A 24,688-nucleotide genomic window follows, 5' to 3' on the forward strand; every position below is an offset into this window, starting at 1 on the left:
TGGATTGCCATGGTTAGTTGCTATGGATTGCCATGGTTAGTTGCTATGGATTGCCATGGTTAGTTGCTATGGATTGCATGGTTAGTTGCTATGGATTGCCATGGTTAGTTGCTATGGATTGCATGGTTAGTTGCTATGATTGCCATGGTTAGTTGCTATGGATTGCCATGGTTAGTTATGTATGTTAGTTGCATGGTTAGTTGCTATGGATTGCCATGGTTAGTTGCTATGGATTGCCATGGTTAGTTGCTATGGATTGCCATGGTTAGTTGCTATGGATTGCCATGGTTAGTTGCTATGGATTGCCATGGTTAGTTGCTATGGATTGCCATGGTTAGTTGCTATGGATTGCCATGGTTAGTTGCTATGGATTGCCATGGTTAGTTGCTATAGATTGCCATGGTTAGTTGCTATGGATTGCCATGGTTAGTTGCTATGGATTGCCATGGTTAGTTGCTATGGATTGCCATGGTTAGTTGCTATGGATTGCATGGTTAGTTGCTATGGATTGCCATGGTTAGTTGCTATGGATTGCCATGGTTAGTTGCTATGGATTGCCATGGTTAGTTGCTATGGATTGCCATGGTTAGTTGCTATGGATTGCCATGGTTATGGATTCCATGGTTAGTTGCTATGGATTGCCATGGTTAGTTGCTATGGATTGCCATGGTTAGTTGCAGATTATGGTATTCTGATTGCCATGGTTAGTTGCTATGGATTCCATGGTTAGTTGCTATGGATTGCCATGGTTAGTTGCTATGGATTGCCATGGTTAGTTGCTATGGGATGGTTAGTGCTATGGATTCATGGTTAGTTGCTATGGATTGCCATGGTTAGTTGCTATGGATTGCCATGGTTAGTTGCTATGGATTGCCATGGTTAGTTGCTATGGATTACCATGGTTAGTTGCTATGGATTGCCATGGTTAGTTGCTATGGATTACCATGGTTAGTTGCTATGGATTGCCATGGTTAGTTGCTATGGATTGCCATGGTTAGTTGCTATGGATTGCCATGGTTAGTTGCTATGGATTGCCATGGTTAGTTGCTATGGATTACCATGGTTAGTTGCTATGGATTGCCATGGTTAGTGCTATGGATTGCCATGGTTAGTTGCTATGGATTACCATGGTTAGTTGCTATGGATTGCCATGGTTAGTTGCTATGGATTGCCATGGTTAGTTGCTATGGATTGCCATGGTTAGTTGCTATGGATTGCCATGGTTAGTTGCTATGGATTGCCATGGTTAGTTGCTATGGATTGCCATGGTTAGTTGCTATGGATTACCATGGTTAGTTGCTATGGATTGCCATGGTTAGTTGCTATGGATTGCCATGGTTAGTTGCTATGGATTGCCATGGTTAGTTGCTATGGATTACCATGGTTAGTTGCTATGGATTGCCATGGTTAGTCGCTATGGATTACCATGGTTAGTCGCTATGGATTGCCATGGTTAGTCGCTATGGATTGCCATGGTTAGTTGCCATTGTTGGTTGGTTACCACTCCTCCTATCCTAACACAATATTGAGACCAGCTACAGCGGAATTTACGTCGTCTGCACACCATCAATAATGTCGCCATAGTGTCAACATCTTACTGGTTTATCACCTACATGACTTCACCTAATACTAGGCTTCGTCTCAACATCTTACGTCACTTTGTACATGTAATGTACATCGATGAACGATGAAATCTTGTGACGTAAAACCAGACTACTAAACATATGTAAATGCATATTTTAAATCTCAAGTGTCATATTGATTGATTTATTTCATGACGTCTATTTGGTTTCCCGTGTGCTGCACAACAAGCAATACTGCTTCACTCGATTGAACTACATTTTTTGACATGAATGTGCATCTCCTGACCAACTAAAAGTGCTATAAAATATGACAAAACAATTTAAAGTTATATATGCCGTATTTTTCATAGTCACGAATCAAGAAGAGCTTTTAACATGTTATTCAACTCCAAAAGTTACCAACATTTTGACAATTACAATACTTTCAATGTATATGATTTAATTTTACAAGTACATGTACAAAAAGGACTGAAAATGATTTTTTGGCAGTACTGCCAAAAATCATTATATCAACATCTTCAGTGTAATGAAATGAGTACATACGGTCAGACCATGAAGCCATCTTGTTGTCCACAATTTCATTGCACATTTTTACAGTATTATTAGTAATTGTGAAGTGATTTCTGAATGTATATTTCCATCTAAACATGTATAAGGCATAAAAACAAGAATTTAACATTACATAACCAATGTATTCTAACTAACGTTTATAAGGCATTACTTATGTGTGTCTGTCCATTTGAATGATTTTCACAGCTTTATTCATTAAAACTTATGGTTTTAAATAGATAATTGGACAAAAATTAACATGTCCAAATTTTCGGCTAGTTACGACACATATAACTTAAAAACCACATTATTTCATTATTAGTCGGGTAATTTCATATATTGATAAATAATTTTCTTTTTGTTTCTGGCTTTCTGATTGGCCTATTCATTTTTTTTTTCATTCCACGATGAAAAAAAATCCGAGAATGGCGCAGAAACCCGACGTTATCGTGACGTCACAATAGAAACATTGACGTTGCGTACTGATTTGGAAAAAAATAATCCCTTGTAAAAAATCAATGGAATCGTACGTGTTAACGTATTTCATTTTATAAAGCAGTCTGGAAAATTAATTATAAGCATTGAAGTCACTATTTTCTAATTTCATCGGGTTATGAAATAGTTTGCAAACAAAATTTCTTTCATACCCCGATGAAATTTAAAAAAAGTGACTTCAATGCTTAAATAAAATTGATATAAGAATTTTGCTATACCCGTGATGAAACACGCACATGTGGATATATATTTTTGCAATTGTACAAGACAGCAGGATGAGAAACTGATTTACTATTGTTAACCGACTTTATTTTTGCGGAGACATCATTTCACCTGTCTAATGACTTCTTCGTGGTGTTATTTTCTCGGCGTTCACCTGCTACTCTTTGTACCTGTAGTGTATTCTTTTTGGCGACGATTGATTTTTGCGAATTTTGCTCTCATGCAGAAATAAGTTGATTTATATAAACAGGAACGAATTACACGGAGATTTATGAGGACAAAGTGTGTGACTGGGGAATACTACGGTATGTGTGATCGGTGAATGGATGTGTGTGTTTGCTCGTCTAGGTAATGAACGTGTGCAAGATCAATATATTTGTGTTATCATTATGGTCATTAAAATTTCAAGATATACGTAGAAGTCTTTTTGTTTTGTTCTTTATTTACGAATATGGGATGTTCAGTAGGTGAAAATAACAAAAAGGAGAAACCAGCAGTTATATCTATATATACAGAGATATGCAGATACAAAACCTACAATAGATATATATATCCGCACAATATTTTGTAACAATCTACAGTTATAGTCACTACTGCCCCCCAACCCCCATTCACATCTAATTCGGCTCTGTACAAGTCATAAACTAGTTCTGATTAGCACTTGTAAAGCGTGGGCATACATTCTAGACTAACATAATCAATCCCACAGAAAACTCCGGTACTGGGTCATTCTGGATTAAACATGTTTAGTCAGCGTAATAATCTGGAGGTTCTTACTTTAAAGCCATTGACCTGAATCGACTTATGACCGTAGGAGTTTTCTCCCTTAGTTGCAAAGTAACAGCTTGCCTAGTATCATACATAACGCACACTACTCTAAAGAAAGTTCTCTTTTCGTCCGGAGGATTAAGCATAAAATCGTTCACTTTATGATACAAGTAGGGTATTCGGTACACCATTACTATAACCTAATACAAGATATTTGAGAACGGTATTTTTTGCGTCTTTACCTTTATTTTCAAGGTTACTGAATGCAAAAAGGAATGTTAATAATTTTTGATAAGTAGATATAAAACTATCAGCCATATTGTATTTTTTCAATTTGGCCACCACAGAAAAGTTTAAAGTGTAATTATTTTGAAATATAATAAATTTAGAATTCTATATTTGTGCCATTATGGAAGTTATTGAATGGAAAAAGACTTTCGGAAACCTTGTTTTTCAATATGGGTTTATAAATAAATAATTTCTAATATATTGAATTATTCATGAATAAACTATTTACTTGTGTTATTTGTATAGTCCTCAACCTTGAACAAGGGGCAAAGGTATAGATTTGTGTCGTGTTTTGGACGTCAGTCTGACCGTCCTTCTGTCAGTACATTCGTCCTTCCATCACTCCATCTTTCATCCTTTCGTAAATGGTCTTGTCTGTACTTTATCTCCAATGCTATAAAGAATTAGTACTTATAATGTGATAGATTGTTTCACCTTGGTAAGGTTGTTTGTGACGTACCGAAACCAATTTACTGTCACCTTTTTTTACCTCAATTTAACAAAAATAAAACTGTTTGGGTTATATCTTCTTTTTGATATGACACTAGAATTTCATACCTGGTGCATGGGTTCGAGGAGTCGGTGGACCGTGCAATACCAAAACCATGAAACTGTGACATATATTTCATCCGCTGCAATCCATCGAACAAATGATGATTCCAATGATGTCTTCTAGGTCTTGATATAGATATTGATATAGTATTATAGCAGTTAATGTCATTTAAAAAAGGGTACCTCTGTTTGCAATGTATGAAATATATGTTGTCTATATGTGTCTATGTGTATGTTTTGGGAGACTGAGATTTATAAGCATACAGCCAAAAGACAGAGATAACACATCTAACACAAAAACAAACTGACAATAGCCAAGCTAGTCGTTCCGCTTCATTTTTGCTTAGCGCTAAGCAAGAACAGAAACTACCACTTTTACAGACTATGACGTGCCTCGAACAGAGGACAGAACCAGGGCCTTCCTTATATACTTAACTCAGGGTCAATAGTATGGCAATGTCAAGAGAGATGTTAGGAAGAAGAAACAACGTAAGATCCAAAATCTATTCGCATTTGACGACAATGCAATGATGACAACAAGTACCATATCAACACCCTACTTGCAGGATAGTGGCATATAGAGCCACTACGCCATAAAGTTGAATCATATCACAATGATTTACCTTTGATCTCAGCTAAAAAAAGAAAACAAACCATGTCTGCTCTCTGTAGTTTAAGGTACTGGAACATCATACGTTGTACATTGGTCCTTTAGGCGAGGGGATTGCGACCTTTTGGCATATACGACAGAGTCCTTTAGTTCGTCGAATTAATGTTACTATCTTACGAATTCATTTTCAAGAAAACAGAATGTGTTAACTAGCATCGATCTCAAATATGATATTATTACATGATAATAGCATAAAGAAGGAACCGATTTATACACTAGATCTAGATTATGGTGGTCTGCATACCATTGTTATTCAAATCTCATCAATTGGGAAGTGTTTAAGAGGAAAGTTAATCAAAAATATAACTATGCTTTATATCTCACTGCAAGTGCGTTTAAAATTGTATCAGTAAATTTAATATATTATTTATAAATGCATACACTGTATGTAGAGCGTTAGAAAGAAGTGTACCTGCTATCCCAATAATTGCATGATCTTCAAAGATGACTTGGAAACTTACCTTTTTTTCAAAACATCTCCCTTGACACCACCTCGCCATTTGCTTTGAGGTAAGCATTCGCCTCGTTAAGGAAGACTCTGGGTTCTGTCTCCTGGTTGAGACACGCTATTGTCTATAAAGATGATAGTTTCTTGAGCTACTTAGCGTACAATATTACCAGGTGGGCTACTTAGCGTACAATATTACCAGGTGGGTGGTTATAAAGCGACATGGTTCAGTGGGATAGTACTATAGAAATTGAGAGAGTTCCAGTATTACATGGAGATACAATACGAATATACAGCAACTTCTCAAAACATACATCCAGACACGCAACAAACTGCTTGCATGGGGGATCATGTCTGTTAAAGAAAAGTCAAGCACAATCAACCAATCAATCAACTAATGGTTTAAAAATTGTTTGACAATAATTAGATTAATTCAAAACGTAGGCAGATAAATATCCCTATAAATTACCATAAGAGCCAATTTGAAAATAAAAATAAAAATAAAAATTTTGACATCTTTTTGATGAATATATCACACCAAAAACAAACACAAACAAACTATGCTTGTGTTTTAGTTTTCAATAAATATTTGAAAATTCATGTTTCCGTTTCATGACAAGTAACAAATGTTTTCAATGACAGTCAAAATGAAAGAATCACAGTGGCTTGATTTTGGTATGTGCTATACCATCTTACCTAGGATTACCGAAGCACCAACTTTAAATGCCTTATAGTACGTGAGATAATGTCCAGACAAGACAATGCACTAAACGATAATATTGCGGACAAATGGACAAAAAGAAGACCACAGCACAAACATTTAACTTCCTCCCTCGGGAGTTCCCGGTCCATGACTAAGCGATTCTTGTCAACAAATATAATTTAATCATAACTAAGTCACACATTGAAAGTATCTTCAAAATTATTAAAAATAAAAAATATGGCCAACAGCTTTTATCATTTAACATTTAATGTAACCCAAAAACATATAGGTATAGACACAAATATAAAGACTCTTTATGAATTATCTTTCGGGATATTAGATTTTAATTATATCTACGGCAACCATTTTGAAAAATAAGATGACTGCCGACAGCTTTTACGAATAAGTAATGTTCATCTTTGCATTCAGAGCAACCCTTGAAATAGAGGTATAAAACCAAATTTAGGATTATATATCAATTAGTTGTCAAGAAATTAGAGTTTCAACATTTTCATGTGGTCATTTGAAAACCAAGAAGGCTGACAACAACTGTTACCAATTACTAACGTTCACATATGCGTTCAGTAACCCTGCAAATAAAGGTATTGAATAAACATGAATTATGATTATATAAAATCAGTTTTCAAGATTTTATAATGTTCTATAATTAGTTTTCACTGCAAATAAAAGTACAGAACAGAACTTAGAATTCTATATCAATTAGTCTTCAAGATATTAGATTTTAAACATGTTTATGTCAGCCATTTTGAAAAACAAGATGGTCGACGGTGTTTATGAATTACTAATGTTTATATTTGCATTCAGTAATCTAGAAAATATAGGTTTAGAACAAAAATCAGGATTCTACATCATTTAGTTTTCAAGGGATGACGTAGAATATCATCCACCTAAAGGCAAATACAGGAAATAGCACTGGCTAGTGTCCGCAATAGTTTATCGGTTATATTAACCTGAATAAGTGTAATACCTAGACTTGATAACTATGATGACTTAGATATTTACCAGTTAAAATTTTTTTTTTTTAAATGTAATACTACATCTACATGCGGGTTAAAAATGAAATATAGCACATGTATTGTCATGACAATTAACAATGATAACAATTAACAATGAAAACGATAAAACTTCTTGAAAATGTCTAAATAATCACACAATAGTAAACAAGTGTCACCGTTGTTTCGAAGATTCCAATATATGAAAATCTGACCGAAAAGCAGTAACAAACGAATTGCGCTGAAATTCCCACCGGGAATCGAACCCGGGTCCTCTGCCACATAGTGACAAGTGTTATAGCCACTTCACCATAGAAATAGCACTACATGATTTATCACAGTGATTTTTTTTCTCTCATCGAATACAAATATTTCCCCTCTGCTTTTTCAAGGGCTTTAGGACCTTCTAGCAATGTTGCTGGGCAGCATCAAAAATATTTATATTCCTCCTCTTGTGCTTTGTTGTCTAGCACTTGGTATATCCAACCGGAGATCAGGGATCCCTAAATCTACTCTACTTCTTGGGCTATCTGGTGGTGTAGCCTTTAGCCTTCATCCTCTTTGTCCATTCTTTAACTGATACTGTTGCAGAAAACCAGTTGCCGAAGAACTGTCTGTGGTTCTCCCTGTCCCTCTCTTTACCATACTCTCCACATTAGATTTCTTCTTCATCACATATTTTCTCACACCCCTGCCTTTCTCGACCTCTTCGTTTTGACGTTTGTGGTACGACTTGCTGCTTCGTGATGGGCGAGGGCTGGATGGTGACGGATGAAGTGGTGATGGTAGACACGACGCGTGAATTTCTATGGTGCAATCGGGACAAACTGCAGTGATAAGAGTGGTACCTTGAGGAACCATCTGGACAGGACTTCATAGAGGAGGTGATGACAGTATCGGTATAGGTACAAACTGTTTCGTCGAGAGTTGTGCCTTGAGGAACCACCTGGACAGGACTTCACAGAGCAGGGGATGGCAGTATCTGACCTGGACTAGGCATCTGCAATAGGAAATGAACGGTCATCGAAGGTGCAGACACAAAGGGTGTCTGGTATGGCCCTTGAGGAACCGTAGCAGAGGGAGTCGGAACAGAGGTAAAAGAAACAGGCGCACAGAGACAACGGTCGTGACAACCGAAGTCGATATAAATGGCGTGCCGCTGCTCGTTGGCAATATGGAGTCGGGCCAATATGCAGGTACCGCGTTCTTACCGAAAAAGCATCGTTAGTTTGACTCCACTCCAGGGGCCATCCTCTTCTTCGACGCATTGAATCGGCCGACTGCCCTAGTCCAGTGACGAGAGGAGAAGGTGGTGGGACATTTGTCAAAGGGGTTAAGGCCGCACCACAGCGAAACGATAGTGGTCAGAGGTTTCATCTGATCCCTCAGGGACACGTGGTACCCTGCCAGGGCCACCACCGCTCCATAGCCCTCTATTCCATCAGGTACGTCTGACTCCTGTAACAGAGAAAAGACACACGATAGGTAACATACTTAGACTAGGGGTATTGGTATAAAATTTTAATGTTCATAACTGAGTATGCCTCTTCTTGTAACGTAGATACTTATCTCATTGTGTAAAGGTTGTGTTGCAGTTTTTGTATCTTGATTGTCTGCTTCTTTAAGCACTGGAAGCCGACTCATGCCGACTTACCAGCCGTGACTTGTGGACTTTGGGCACATGTGTCCTAATGATAATTCAGGCGGGCTTTCTGTTACGACAGTTTCAATTCTATTTTATTGAAGGACGAATGTTCTGCAGCAATCACACAGTCAAATCAATACAGTTGTCCCCAACAACACACCACTACCCTTTTAAGTTTCCACATGATCTAAGTCGGAAGGGTTGCCGATAATAACGGGGACGAATTACTCATTTCCTTCCTTCCGTCTTGAAAAATAATCCCGCCCTTTATTAGTACACCTAGTTCTTGTTGACCCTTTTGGAGTGGTGCGCCGCTGTTAGCGACACAAGCGATGAAGTTGGCTGTGCGATTCTCATAGAACCGTTCTTCAATCAAGCACCTACGTCTCATGAAGATTGCAATCAGGTAAGATGTTCAAAATATATGCCAACATCCCTAATTTAAGAAGAAGTACCAATGACATCTTTGCCTTACTTACCTAAATGCAGTTGGTAGTTTTCATAACTCCGTTTTACCATTACTGGAGGTAATTCCAAGGATACATACCATGTTGCACTTTCTGTCGTCACTCTGATCTCGGGAAGATAAATCATGGACTCTCCAAAAACGGCCACCTCTCGATGTTACTATTTGCTAGAGAAAGAAGTATATCATTAGTTTGATAGTAGTATGTATGACGTGTTTATTTCGAAATGTCAATGAATACGACAATGCGAAATAAGACCATGCGACATCGCGACAATGCGATATGTGACTGTTGTCGCATTGTCGCATGGCGTTTAGCGCACAAAGTGATAAAAATCATTACAATGCAATAATACGCTATGCAATCAGTTTCTTTACAATTAAACTTACAAGGTATACTGGATAAACGTTTTCACTCGAGTTTAAGTATACTTACCTAAATGCAGTTAATAGTTATTCACGACTACAGTTTTCCATCCATGAAGGTTGATCGTGATACTACATCCAAATATGCTTAAGATATTGCTCTTTCTGTCGTCACCCGGGTCTCGGTAAACTGAAACATAATCTCAAACAACAACCACTTCTAATGGTTACCATTTGTGTGAGAAAAAGATATATAAAAAGGGCGATAGCAGTATATATGAAGTGCTTACATCGAAACATCAATGAATACGACAATACGCCATGCGACAGTGCGGCAATATATACATATATATGACGTATAGTCGCACAAATTGATAAAACCTCATTCTAGTGCGACAATACGCTATGTGTACAGTTTTTTACAATTACACATACCAGGTATACTGAATATACGATATTTATGGAAGTTAAAGTATACTTACCTAAATGCAGTTGTTACTTTTTCACGACTACAGTTTTCCATTCATGGAAGTTAGCCATTAGACCACTTCCAATGATGCTTACCATGGTGCCCTTCCTATCGTCACCCGGGTCTCTGCAAACTGAAACATATCGTCACAAACAACGGCAACCTCTCGTGGTTATTATTTTAGAGTGAAAGAAGTATATAATTAGGGCGATATCATTATATATGATTTGCTTATTTCGAAATCAATAAATACGACAATATACATGTCATGCTACAGTGCGACAATATGCCATCCGACAGTACGACAATGCGCTATGCGACAAAGACAGTGTCGTACGGCGCATTGTCGAGTTGTGGCATGGCGTATAGTCCCACAAATTGATAAAAAAAATCTTTTTTTAGCGCGACAATACGCTTTGCGAACAGTTTCTTTACACTTAAACTTTGCAAGTATTCAGGATATATGTAGTTATGTTTATTACGAAAGATTAAGTATACTTACCTAAATGCAGTTGTTAGTTTTTCACGACTACAGTTTACCATTCATGGATGTGAACAATGAGTCGCCATCCAAGCTTGTTGCCTTTACTGTTATCATATGAGTCTCGAGAACTGAACCATGAAGTCTCCAACAACGGCAAACATCACGTGGTTATCATTTGCGAGAGAAGAAAATATATAATAAGTGTAATGGCAATATATATGATAAGCTTATTTCAAAACGTCAAGCAATATGGCCGACCTTCCCTTGCATTTGATAAGTGGAAAGTTAGATATTTCTTATTTCTATAGTGATTGATTTAGGCTACAGTGTAACAATGTAACATGCGACAAACACATTGTCGCATGACACATTATCGCGCTGTCGTATGGCACATGTGCTAACAAGTTGATGAAAAATACATAAACGTGGAAGGTATACCGTGTATTGTCACAGAGTATACTTACCTAAATGTAGTTGGTAGTTTTTCACGACAACAATTTACCATTAATAGAGGTCGACCATGAGTCGTCATCCAAGGATGTTTAGCGTGTTGCCTTTACTGTCGTCATATGGGTCTCGGAAAACTGAAACATATAGTTAATTAATATATAATTAAATTTATAATTCATATTAAATGGATTGACAGATACCCGGATAGCTGTTTTCAATTTGTTGTTCAAGTGTAAAATTATCATTAAACAAAGCAAAAGCGTGGAATTATCCCCCGCGCACCGCAGTTGGAATAAAACCCAATTACATCAAGGTCAAAGTAACAATTATTCAAGTATAACTTTAAATGTATGCGAGTATGGTAAAACTGTAAAAAAGAAAAAGAAAGAAACTGTAATTTGGTAGGCCTATTTTTGACTGAGTTTCCATTGTAACAGCAAAAAAACAATAAAAAAATGGAAGGTCCGCAATAGCAAAAGGCATAACTAGGGCACTTGTCTGATATATTCAGAAAGTTTCATGGAGCTGCGTTAAACGGTTTTGAAGTTTTCGTCCGGAAACAAAAGGAAACATTAATTTGGTATTTTTGACTAAGTTTTCATGGTAACAGAAAAAACACCTAACATGGAAGGTCCGCAATACCAAAAGGCACAACTAGGGCACTTGTCTGATGTATACAGAAAGGTTCAAGGAGCTGCGTTGAACGATTTTTGAGTTATAGCCCGGAAAAGGATATCGGACAGAGCCCAAAATGATATCCCCTCCAAACGCGTTTTGCGGGGAATAATTAACATTCAAGAAATTACAGGAAGGCAAAATAAGCCAATTACCTCCCTTTGGTTGTAACAAATCAAAACTACGTGTATTCAAACTGTTTCATTGTGATTTCTAAGATAACTGAACAAAAAAATAGCGAAATAAACTATAATGAATGTCATTTTTCAATAGATGAGAATTTCAACCACTTTTATACTGCATGTTTTTAAAGTTTAAGTTTATCGAAAACCTAAATGATGTCTACACAATAATATGACGTGTTATGTATATCTTGTGGATGAACTGGTTGATGTGCTAAAATATATAGTATTAGTGATTTCCTGTCTGGTCATAAGAGTTATGGCCCATTATGTAATTTTCCGGATATCAATTTCCATGTTCGTTTTATAAAATTAGTCTATCGCGAATTCCGGATCTTCGTCAAAAATGATGTAATTCAGTGTAATAAAAAAGGCTTGAATTTTTGCTCAGTAACAAATCAACTAACGCCAAAGTAATCCCAGTAACTGTCTACAGACGAACAAAATGACCTGTACGGCTACAGTGTATCTCTAATTCTCACTTAATAAACAAACATATTCAAAAATCATCTAATTAAAATTCATACTGTCTGTGGCCGATATAATATGCCTGAGCGAGGCCTTCAATCTCATTGGCGGGCTATAAAAAGTCCACAGTTGTTTGAATAGTAATGGCGAAATCCATATCCGTAAGATGTAAGTTTTATTCTAAGATACAATAAAGATGTAACAAGACACTACAAAGTTGATGTCCATGTTACATCTTTTGTATGTTAATACATTTTTAATTAATTGTTCATTTTTATCTTGATAACTTTAAGTCTATGACGAAACTATTGTTGCGCTTCCCATTATGTTTACTGCAGACCTTCCTCATCATTATCAAATCAAACAAAGCTGCTAATGCCGGTGAAATGATGTAACTGGACACTAGACATATATCAGTCGATTGATGTCCGTGTTACATCTTTTTTGAAGAATGCCTTATAATAAAATTGTGAAACTGATATTACTTCAGTCAAAAGATATCGCTATACTGTTATTTGAAACATTTTATTGAACAATTCACTTCTACTTGGGAAGGAAAGTTTAATTCCAGACAATTTTACCGATGTAATGCGGACACTAATATATCACATGTCCATATGTTACGTCATTAAAGAAATCGAACATATTTGCAAATAATGCTCAATTTGTTTCTAAAAAAACTGCGTCACTATCGTGTATTATTCATATGTACTGAAATCATTAGTTTAATGGGTAAAGCATTGTAATTAATCAAAGTACGACAGACCAATTGATGTAAAAGACACAAACAAATATTCAATAAGTTAATCTCTTCGTTGCATCTTTCGTATGAACGATTTGAACCAAATTACCAAAACAAAAATCGTATGTGTGTTTATTATCATTAATTAATACTAAACAGCTATCTAAACGTAAAGAGGATGATGACTGGTATACCAACACCATCGGTAAACATAGTAATAACGTACAACAATACTTACATGATGTATACATGACCAAAATACATGTATACGGTGAAGCATTATTACTTCATTAAAATTGAAAAGCATATTATTTCATTTTAATAATGCTGATATATAGACAACCATATTTTCGAAAGACCATATAAGTTATAACGAAACATTAATTTTATTATTCTCAGGCCAAGCCGTCCATATTCCTTCCGAGTAAGGCTTAAAGCTATAAAGGAAACTGTGGTAGAAACAAAACAAAAATGGAAAGAGATCTATATCCAGAAAAGGGAAGAATTAAAATCAAACCCTATCAAGTATTTTGATTTGAAAAAAGAAGATGCCAAGCGGGCTTGCACATACCGACGAAATCTGTCAGATGCCAAGCGGGCTCGCATATACCGAAGAAATCTGTCAGATGCAAAAAAAGGAGCAGGCTGAGAAGAGTAAAAAGAGAATGCTAAAAATGAGAGAAAAACGGGATAAAAACAAATGTAACCACCAGACATAAGACGGGAAAAAATACGGGAAAAATGGAGAGAGCAAAAGAAAAGGCAACGAAAAAATATGCCCCCCTCCCAGGCCAAAATGCGAGAAAGAGGGAAAAGGAGGGGAAAATATAAGCATAAACGAGATTCTAAACAGGACGAGTCCATACCCGAAAATAAAGCAAAAACACACGTAAAAACAAGAAAACGCATCATCAAGAATTTGAAGAATGTCATTCAAAATTTGAAAACCAAAAGGAATTCAAAATCCATGAAAGCCTATAGATGGTTAATAAAATCAGCTATGGGGAAGTACAAGAATGATATAGGCACAGGGAAAGAGTTTAACTTCTCCTATTACTTTGGTAGAAAATTATGAGAAAAGGTGACATAAATGTTCAAGAAAAGAAGGAAACCAAAGAATTTTATGAAAGCCATTACACATCAATGGTTTTACCAAACAAACGCACTGCAAATGCCAAGCTGTTCGTTCAGAAGGTTTTGTTAGGGACCACTACAGCTAAACTACACCAGGAATACCTGAATAAGAAAGAAAGAAAGATAAGTCTGTCAGCTTTTCGGAAATATCGCCCAAGACATTGTTTGACAGTCAACCATGCCAGATTTAACTCCTGTTTATGCGAATACTGCACGAATGTGGAATTGAAAATCAAATCTCTTGAGAGGGCAATAGAGAAAGACGTGGCCATACCAAAGGACAAATATAAACTGGTTAATATAACATTATGTGAAAAAGATCAAAATGAATATCACAGTAAAAAGTGTATAGAGAGATATTGCGATTCATGTGGTACAGCTTCGCTTCGTTCGATGCGTACCCTTTGAAAGATGAACACGAAATCACATGGAAAAGATGGGAGAATGGAGAAGCAAAGGATCCTTCTGGAAAGGTGTCCAGAAGAAAGATACTGCAAGAAAAGAAATATCGACGAATGTATTGATGAGCTATGCCTAGAGACGGACACCCTTGCTCAGCATTTATTTATGGCAAAGTTGCAAAGAAACACCTTTTCACATCTCACGAAAGATTTACCTGAAGGATGTATAGTATCTATAGCGGATTTTTCTGAAAACTACAGGTGCAATCATCTGGATGAATTACAGACTGCTTACTTCAATTATACACAAGCAATACTACATCCGATTGTTGCATATTGTGCATGTCCTGTCTGCAAGACAGCTGTAACTAGACAGGATCTTGTATTCATTTCCCCCGACTTAAAACATGATGCACATGCCGTAACGGAATTCAATACGAAAATGACATCCGAGCTGAAAGCAAAAGGAGTTGGCTTTAGCCATCACAACCTGACTATCTCTCAATCTAAAAACAGTAATTGTACACATGTCTTGCGTACTTTTCTCTACGAGGAGTCCATATGTAGGCCAAAGGAATAGAGGAATTTGATCACTGTTAAAGGAACTCATACGCTTCATCAGGTTCAAGGAATAGAGCCTGGGAAAATCCGGGCTAGAAAGCTTAGCAACAAATGTAGAGGAATCGTTGGTGCCACTGAGACTATCCGAACCACGAGTACATAGATGATTGGAAAACACACATAACAAGTAAGACATGTATTGGACCAATGGAAAAGGGGACAGCTAGTAACGTCAAAACAACCGACAACGTCAAAACAACCGACAACGACAAAGCAACCGACAACGTCAAAGCAACCGACAACGTCAAAACAACCGACAACGACAAAGCAACCGACAACGTCAAAGCAACCGACAACGTCAAAACAACCGACAACGACAAAAACCGACAACGTCAAAACAACCGACAACGTCAAAAAACCGACAACGTCAAAACAACCGACAACGTCAAACAACCGACAACGTCAAAACAACCGACAACATCAAAACAACCGACAACGTCAAAACAACCGACAACGTCAAAACAACCGACAACGTCAAAACAACCGACAACGTCAAAACAACCGACAACGTCAAAACAACCGACAACGTCAAAACAACCGACAACGTCAAAACAACCGACAACGTCAAAACAACCGACAACGTCAAAACAACCGACAACGTCAAAACAACCGACAACGTCAAAACAACCGACAACGTCAAAACAACCGACAACGTCAAAACAACCGACAACGTCAAAACAACCGACAACGTCAAAAACCGACAACGTCAAAACAACCGACAACGTCAAAACAACCGACAACGTCAAACAACCGACAACGTCAAAACAACCGACAAAGTCAAAAACCGACAACGTCAAAACAACCGACAACGTCAAAACAACCGACAACGTCAAAACAACCGACAAAGTCAAAACAACCGACAACGTCAAAACAACCGACAAAGTCAAAAACCGACAACGTCAAAAAAACCGACAACGTCAAAACAACCGACAACGTCAAAACAACCGACAACGTCAAAACAACCGACAAAGTCAAAAACCGACAACGTCAAAACAACCGACAACGTCAAAACAACCGACAACGTCAAAAACCGACAACGTCAAAACAACCGACAACGTCAAAACAACCGACAACGTCAAAACAACCGACAACGTCAAAACAACCGACAACGTCAAAACAACCGACAACGTCAAAACAACCGACAACGTCAAAACAACCGACAACGTCAAAACAACCGACAACGTCAAAAAACCGACAAAGTCAAAAAACCGACAACGTCAAAACAACCGACAACGTCAAAACGACAACGTCAAAACCGACAACGTCAAAAAACCGACAACGTCAAAACAACCGACAACGTCAAAACAACCGACAACGTCAAAAACCGACAACGTCAAAAAACCGACAACGTCAAAAAACCGACAACGTCAAAACAACCGACAACGTCAAAACAACCGACAACGTCAAAACAACCGACAAAGTCAAAAACCGACAACGTCAAAAACAACCGACAACGTCAAAACAACCGACAACGTCAAAAAACCGACAACGTCAAAAAAACCGACAACGTCAAAAAACCGAACAACGTCAAAACAACCGACAACGTCAAAACAACCGACAACGTCAAAACAACCGACAACGTCAAAACAACCGACAACGTCAAAACAACCGACAACGTCAAAACAACCGACAACGTCAAAACAACCGACAACGTCAAAACAACCGACAACGTCAAAAAACCGACCACAACGTCAAAACAACCGACAACGTCAAAAACCGACAACGTCAAAACAACCGACAACGTCAAAACAACCGACAACGTCAAAACAACCGACAACGTCAAAACAACCGACAACGTCAAAACAACCGACAACGTCAAAACTAAACAACCGACAACGTCAAAACAACCGACAACGTCAAAACACCGACAACGTCAAAAACCGACAACGTCAAAAACCGACAACGTCAAAACAACCGACAACGTCAAAACAACCGACAACGTCAAAACAACCGACAACGTCAAAACAACCGACAACGTCAAAACAACCGACAACGTCAAAACAACCGACAACGTCAAAACAACCGACAACGTCAAAACAACCGACAACGTCAAAAAACCGACAACGTCAAAAAACCGACAACGTCAAAACAACCGACAACGTCAAAACAACCGACAACGTCAAAACAACCGACAACGTCAAAACAACCGACAACGTCAAAACAACCGACAACGTCAAAACAACCGACAACGTCAAAAAAACCGACAACAACGTCAAAACAACCGACAACGTCAAAACAACCGACAACGTCAAAACAACCGACAACGTCAAAACAACCGACAACGTCAAAACAACCGACAACGTCAAAACAACCGACAAAGTCAAAAACCGACAACGTCAAAACAACCGACAACGTCAAAAAACCGACAACGTCAAAAACCGACAACGTCAAACAACCGACAACGTCAAAACAACCGACAACGTCAAAACAACCGACAACGTCAAAACAACCGACAACGTCAAAAAACAACGTCAAAACAACCGACAACGTCAAACAACCGACAACGTCAAAACAACCGACAACGTCAAAAAAACCGACAACGTCAAAAAACCGACAACGTCAAAAACCGAAACGTCAAACAACCGACAACGTCAAAACAACCGACAACGTCAAAACAACCGACAACGTCAAAACAACCGACAACGTCAAAAACCGACAACGTCAAAACAACCGACAACGTCAAAACAACCGACAACGTCAAAACAACCGACAACGTCAAAACAACCGACAACGTCAAAGCAACCGACAACGTCAAAACAACCGACAACGTCAAAACAACCGACAACGTCAAAACAACCGACAAAGTCAAAAACCGACAACGTCAAAACAACCGACAACGTCAAAACAACCGACAACGTCAAAACAACCGACAACGTCAAAACAACCGACAAAGTCAAAAACCGACAAACGTCAAAACAACCGACAACGTCAAAACAACCGACAACGTCAAAAAACCGACAACGTCAAAACAACCGACAACGTCAAAACAACCGACAAAGTCAAAAACCGACAACGTCAAAACAACCGACAACGTCAAAACAACCGACAACGTCAAAACAACCGACAACGTCAAAACAACCGACAACGTCAAAACAACCGACAACGTCAAAACAACCGACAAAGTCAAAAACCGACAACGTCAAAAAACCGACAACGTCAAAAACCGACAACGCAAACAACCGACAAAGTCAAAACCGACAACGTCAAAACAACCGACAACGTCAAAACAACCGACAACGTCAAAACAACCGACAACGTCAAAACAACCGACAACGTCAAAACAACCGACAACGTCAAAACAACCGACAACGTCAAAACAACCGACAACGTCAAAAACCGACAACGTCAAAACAACCGACAACGTCAAAACAACCGACAACGTCAAAACAACCGACAACGTCAAAAAACCGACAACGTCAAAACAACCGACAACGTCAAAACAACCGACAACGTCAAAACAACCGACAACGTCAAAACAACCGACAACGTCAAAACAACCGACAAAGTCCGACAACGTCACGCAAACAACCGACAACGTCAAAACAACAACTAAACAACGACAAAGTCAAAAACCGACAACGTCAAAACAACCGACAACGTCAAAACAACCGACAACGTCAAAACAACCGACAAAGTCAAAACAACCGACAACGTCAAAACAACCGACAACGTCAAAACAACCGACAACGTCAAAACAACCGACAACGTCAAAACAACCGACAACGTCAAAACAACCGACAACGTCAAAACAACCGACAACGTCAAAACAACCGACAACGTCAAAACAACCGACAACGTCAAAGCAACCGACAACGTCAAAACAACCGACAACGTCAAAACAACCGACAACGTCAAAGCAACCGACAACGTCAAAACAACCGACAACATCAAAACAACCGACAACGTCAATACAACCGACAAAGTCAAAAACCGACAACGTCAAAACAACCGACAACGTCAAGGCAACCAGCAACGTTAAAACAACAAACAACCCCAAAACAACCAACAACCCCAAAACAACCAATAACGTTAAAGCGAACAACAACGCCAAAACAACCGACAAAGTCAAGACAACAAGCAACGTCAAAACAACCAACAAAAATGTACTTTTTCCACGCCAGGAACCACATTTTGAAGCTGAGGACTACCGCAAAAAATACTTCTCACAAACAATGAAAAATGTTCGTTCATGCAAGGATTTCTATTCCCTTGAGTTTATGTGCAAAACGGAACATGCATTCTTTCAGAATAGGTTTCCAATTAGCTGCTTTCCAAGGGACAGGACAATCCTTGCAATCAAACAGGAGATAGACCAGGCTGCATTAGACTTCATGCCTTCTGATATATTCGGTGATATTGCCGTTTTCCCTGTAAAAAATTATGGAGATTGGAACTACTTACCTCGCATAGGCAGTTTATTTGCGTTTGGATGTGAAGAACGCCACGAAGACACCAGGGTAAGAATAAACACGGAGTCGGTGATCAATATGAAAGAATACTTGAACTATGATCGAATGAAGGTTGGTTATCATGCGGATTACAAGGGATCGCTTCCAAATATTTATGCCCAGTTCTCTGACCAGTACGTGCTAGGAACACATCTCGACGAAGATATCATAGGGACTGTGTACAGAAATGAAGTCATGAGTATCAGGAGAAACGGTAGTTACATGGGGATATGGCAACTTCACGCCATGGCTTCGGTGCTGAATTGTTGTATACAATCAATATACCCCCAATATGGAGGCTATCACGGTCGGAAACATCTGCACCGGAAGATCCGCCCTCTTCAAGACACCATAGTTGCTAAGATGAAATCAGATGCGGTAATCATGTGGACAAATTCGGCGGGAAAATCACAGAATGAGGCCTTCTGGACACCGAACCATTTTGTTGCATGTCTTCCTGTAGACGAATCTGATCGAGATGTAGAGGTATGTTTGTGATATATTACACACTAGCTTTTGAATTTGTTTTTTACTTTGTGTGATATCATCCATTGAAAAACGTCAAAAAAATGCAAAATTGCTCATTGTCGATAGGGTTGTATTGTACACAATATGGCCACACATTTCCAAACCAGTTAGAATACATATATCATATATATCATTTACAACTAAACATGTTTTTAAATGTGATAACAGGATGACGACATGCTGAAGTATCGAGTTTTGAGGCGTTGGTGGATGAGATTGAAGAGAATAGCAACAGTAATGAAAAGAAAGTGAACAACAACATGGAGATAGGCAGCAAGGTATAGATGGAGGATTGCAAGGTGGAGGTGAAGGACAGCAAGGTGGATATGGGGGACAGCAAGGTGGAGATGGGGGACAGCAAGGTTGAGATAGGGGACAGCAAGGTGGAGATGGGGGACAGCAAGGTAGAGATGGGGGACAGCAAGGTAGAGATGGAGGACAGCAAGGCAGAGATAGAGGACAGCAAGGTAAGATGGAGGACAGCAAAGCAGAGATGGAGGACAGCAATGTAGAGATGGAGGACAGCAAGGTGAAGATGGAGGACAGCAAGGTAAGATAGAGGACAGCAAGGTAAAGATGGAGGACAGCAAGAGATAGGAGATGGAGGACAGCAAGGCAGAGATGGAGGACAGCAAGGTGAAGATAGCAAGGTAGAGATGGAGGACAGCAAGGTAGAGATGGAGGACAGCAAGGTGAAGATAGAGGACAGCAAGGTAGAGATGGAGGACAGCAAGGTAGAGATGGAGGACAGCAAGGTAGAGATGGAGGACAGCAAGGTGAAGATAGAGGACAGCAAGGTAGAGATGGAGGACAGCAAGGTAGAGATGGAGGACAGCAAGGTAGAGATGGAGGACAGCAAGGTAGAGATGGAGGACAGCAAGGTAGAGATGGAGGACAGCAAGGTAGAGATGGAGGACAGCAAGGTAGAGATGGGGACAGCAAGGTAGAGATGGGGGACAGCAAGGTAGAGATGGAGGACAGCAAGGTAGAGATGGAGGACAGCAAGGTAGAGATGGGGACAGCAAGGTAGAGATGGAGGACAGCAAGGTAGAGATAGAGGACAGCAAGGTAGAGATGGGGGACAGCAAGGTAGAGATGGAGGACAGCAAGGTAGAGATGGTGGACAGCAAGGTAGAGATGGTGGACAGCAAGGTAGAGATGGAGGACAGCAAGGTGAAGATAGAGGACAGCAAGGTAGAGATGGAGGACAGCAAGGTGAAGATAGAGGACAGCAAGGTAGAGATGGGGGACAGCAAGGTAGAGATGGAGGACAGCAAGGTAGAGATGGAGGACAGCAAGGTAGAGATGGAGGACAGCAAGGTGAAGATGGAGGACAGCAAGGTAGAGATGGGGGACAGCAAGGTAGAGATGGAGGACAGCAAGGTAGAGATGGAGGACAGCAAGGTAGAGATGGAGGACAGCAAGGTAGAGATAGAGGACAGCAAGGTAGAGATGGAGGACAGCAAGGTGGAGATGGAGGACAGCAAGGTGAAGATGGAGGACAGCAAGGTAGAGATGGAGGACAGCAAGGTGAAGATAGAGGACAGCAAGGTGGAGATGGAGGACAGCAAGGTGGAGATAGAGGACAGCAAGGTAGAGATGGAGGACAGCAAGGTAGAGATGGAGGACAGCAAGGTGAAGATAGAGGACAGCAAGGTAGAGATGGAGGACAGCAAGGTAGAGATGGAGGACAGCAAGGTAGAGATGGAGGACAGCAAGGTAGAGATGGAGGACAGCAAGGTAGAGATGGGGGACAGCAAGGTAGAGATGGAGGACAGCAAGGTAGAGATGGAGGACAGCAAGGTAGAGATGGAGGACAGCAAGGTAGAGATGGGGGACAGCAAGGTAGAGATGGTGGACAGCAAGGTAGAGATGGAGGACAGCAAGGTAGAGATGGGGGACAGCAAGGTAGAGATGGGGGACAGCAAGGTGGAGATAGAGGACAGCAAGGTAGAGATGGAGGACAGCAAGGTAGAGATAGAGGACAGCAAGGTAGAGAAAGAAGACAGCAAGGTGAAGATGGAGGACAGCAAGGTAGAGATGGGGGACAGCAAGGTGAAGATGGAGGACAGCAAGGTAGAGATGGAGGACAGCAAGGTAGAGATGGGGACAGCAAGGTAGAGATGGAGGACAGCAAGGTAGAGATGGGGACAGCAAGGTAGAGATGGGGGACAGCAAGGTAGAGATGGGGGACAGCAAGGTAGAGATAGGGGACAGCAAGGTAGAGATGGGGGACAGCAAGGTAGAGATGGGGGACAGCAAGGTAGAGATGGAGGACAGCAAGGTAGAGATGGGACAGCAAGGTGAGATGGAGGACAGCAAGGTAGAGATGGAGGACAGCAAGGTAGAGATGGGGGACAGCAAGGTAGAGATGGAGGACAGCAAGGTGACGATGGAGGACAGCAAGGTGACGATGGAGGACAGCAAGGCAGAAATGGCGGACAGTAAGGTGGAAATGGAGGACAGCAAGGTGGAGGCCAGCAAGGTGGAGGACAGCAAGGTGGAAGACAGCAAGATGGAGGACAGCAAGATGAAAGACAGAAAGATTGAGATAGTGGACAGCAAGGTGGCGATGCAAGACAGCAAGGTCGAGATGCAAGATAGCAAGATGGATATGGAAGACAATAAGATGGAGATGGTGGAAAGCAAGATGGAAATAGAAGACAGCAAGGCGGTAATGGAGGTCAGCAAGATGGATATGGATGACAGCAAGATGGATATGGATGACAGCAAGATGGATATGGGTGACAGCAAGGTGGAGATGGAGGAGAGCAAGATTGATATGGTGGACAGCAAGATGGAAATAGTGGGCAGCGAGATGGAGATGGAAGACAGCAAGGTGAAGATGGAAGACAGCAAGGTGGAAATGGACGGAAGTAAGGAAGAGGGAATAGTAGACAATGAAGAGGAGATTGTGAACAAGAATTCTGCTAAATGGTATGTATTCTAATACTTCTGTTCAGATGATTATGTTAACGGTAGTGTCTTACTAAAGTGAACTTGATTTTTTCCATCGGAAATTAGTCAGATACATGTGAAACGGGTTTGAGATGAGTCCAAGATTCTCCTTAGTTTTATTCATTATAGGGGCTTCGACGGTTGTAAGATATCTTATAGTTTTCTTGCCTTTTGACATTAAAATATAGGTTCCCCACAGACTCATACATTGCTGTTAAGCATGGCAATGCAGTTTTTCCAGCTGTCGTAAGTTTCACAAGTTTATGTTACTGTGTTTATGAGTTGTTTATTGTTTATTTTTCTTTGTCATTTACATTTTCACTGGTTAATATGTTTATATGAATACAGGATTTCCTGTACGGTTTAATGTTTCCATAGTTATACATTATGTACTAAAAGCATATTATTAAGCGTGCTTTTGTACGTATGCCATTTAATTGTTGTTCATATTCATGATTTTGCTTATTGATTTTTTTCGACTTTTTATATTTTCGCCTTTTAAAACAATATTAAGTACATATGGAAATGTTATTACAGGTATAAAACAAGTGTTCGAATATTCCATTGTCATACATTGACTTAACACATTGTTTGTTTGGATCCCAAATCATGCAAAAATAAAAAGTTCAGATGTTCCTTTGAAGATGTATTTGTGTTATGTTACTTTTGTCCCAACTTGTTGTCTACAAAGTAATTTTTCTTTTGACTGAAAATACAGTTTATTAAAAGATGTAACGGAAGACACAAAAAATCCGAAAACATTGATAAACCGTTTCCTTTGCATATATTTTCGAAAAAGAAGTGCTGAAAATAATCTGTGAATATGTTTTCTTCGGTGGCATACTGAACAAAGAGATCATGCAGATACAAATTTGAGAAATCATGATTTAAAAGAGAATTTGGTGTCCAGTTACGTCTGTATCAATTTTTTTTTATAAATCCTTGTTAATTTACTGAATTTTAAAAGTAAATTACTCTAAAAGTTTTGAACGTGTCCTGTTACATCATGTCTTAGCAAAACTAAAAATGCATTTTTAATGAAAATGGAAAACAAAACTATTTTTCCTTCTCATGATGGCATGAAGCAACGCACTATGGTTTCTTTCAATGCAGAAATATAAATTTTGCGAAACGTTTGATTTACTTTTTTGCGGGTTGTAAGATGTAACCCATTATTGAAGGACTCAAAAAACCGGCTCATACAAATGTACATCGTCCCGAGAAGAGAGGCTTTTTATAGCCGGCCAATGAGATTGCAGCCGAAGCCTCCCTGATGGATATTATATCGGCCACACAGACAGTATGAATTCTAATTAGATGATTTTCAAGATGTTTGTCATTATGGGGCTTATATCATCTT

General features: G+C 39.3%; 3 protein-coding genes and 1 long non-coding RNA gene across 4 annotated transcripts; 3 read left to right on the forward strand and 1 right to left on the reverse strand.

Moving 5' to 3' along the window:
* Window positions 1-7,616: 7,616 nt before the first annotated feature.
* On the reverse strand, window positions 7,617-9,977 carry LOC138310994 (uncharacterized). The gene is made up of 3 exons (XR_011206506.1): window positions 9,839-9,977; window positions 9,484-9,570; window positions 7,617-8,749 (listed from the first exon to the last, which is right to left on the reverse strand). It is a non-coding gene; the product is annotated as an uncharacterized lncRNA (long non-coding RNA).
* Window positions 9,978-20,654: 10,677 nt separating this feature from the next.
* LOC138310829 (polysialic acid O-acetyltransferase-like) lies at window positions 20,655-21,317 on the forward strand. The gene is made up of 2 exons (XM_069252156.1): window positions 20,655-20,837; window positions 20,958-21,317. Exons 1-2 carry the CDS (start codon window positions 20,655-20,657, stop codon window positions 21,315-21,317), a joined length of 543 nt encoding a protein of 180 aa, XP_069108257.1.
* Window positions 21,318-21,402: 85 nt separating this feature from the next.
* LOC138310830 (golgin subfamily A member 6-like protein 22) lies at window positions 21,403-22,491 on the forward strand. The gene has a single exon (XM_069252157.1). The coding sequence runs from the start codon at window positions 21,403-21,405 to the stop codon at window positions 22,489-22,491; it is 1,089 nt and encodes a 362-aa protein (XP_069108258.1).
* A 43-nt stretch (window positions 22,492-22,534) lies between these two features.
* LOC138310831 (golgin subfamily A member 6-like protein 22) lies at window positions 22,535-23,320 on the forward strand. The gene has a single exon (XM_069252158.1). The coding sequence runs from the start codon at window positions 22,535-22,537 to the stop codon at window positions 23,318-23,320; it is 786 nt and encodes a 261-aa protein (XP_069108259.1).
* The last annotated feature ends 1,368 nt before the right edge of the window (window positions 23,321-24,688 follow it).

The sequence above is a fragment of the Argopecten irradians genome, chromosome 16 (assembly GCF_041381155.1).
Source record: "Argopecten irradians isolate NY chromosome 16, Ai_NY, whole genome shotgun sequence".
NCBI lineage: Eukaryota > Metazoa > Mollusca > Bivalvia > Pectinida > Pectinidae > Argopecten > Argopecten irradians.

Bases quoted from the DNA above. Each gene is read 5' to 3' on its own strand.
- LOC138310830 (XM_069252157.1), top strand. From the start codon at position 21,403: ATGGAGGACAGCAAGGTAGAGATAGAGGACAGCAAGGTAGAGATGGGG.
- LOC138310829 (XM_069252156.1), top strand. From the start codon at position 20,655: ATGGAGGATTGCAAGGTGGAGGTGAAGGACAGCAAGGTGGATATGGGG. The intron at 20,838-20,957 runs GTAAGATGGAGG...GATGGAGGACAG, and splicing joins CAGAGATAGAGGACAGCAAG to CAAGAGATAGGAGATGGAGG.
- LOC138310831 (XM_069252158.1), top strand. From the start codon at position 22,535: ATGGGGGACAGCAAGGTAGAGATGGGGGACAGCAAGGTAGAGATAGGG.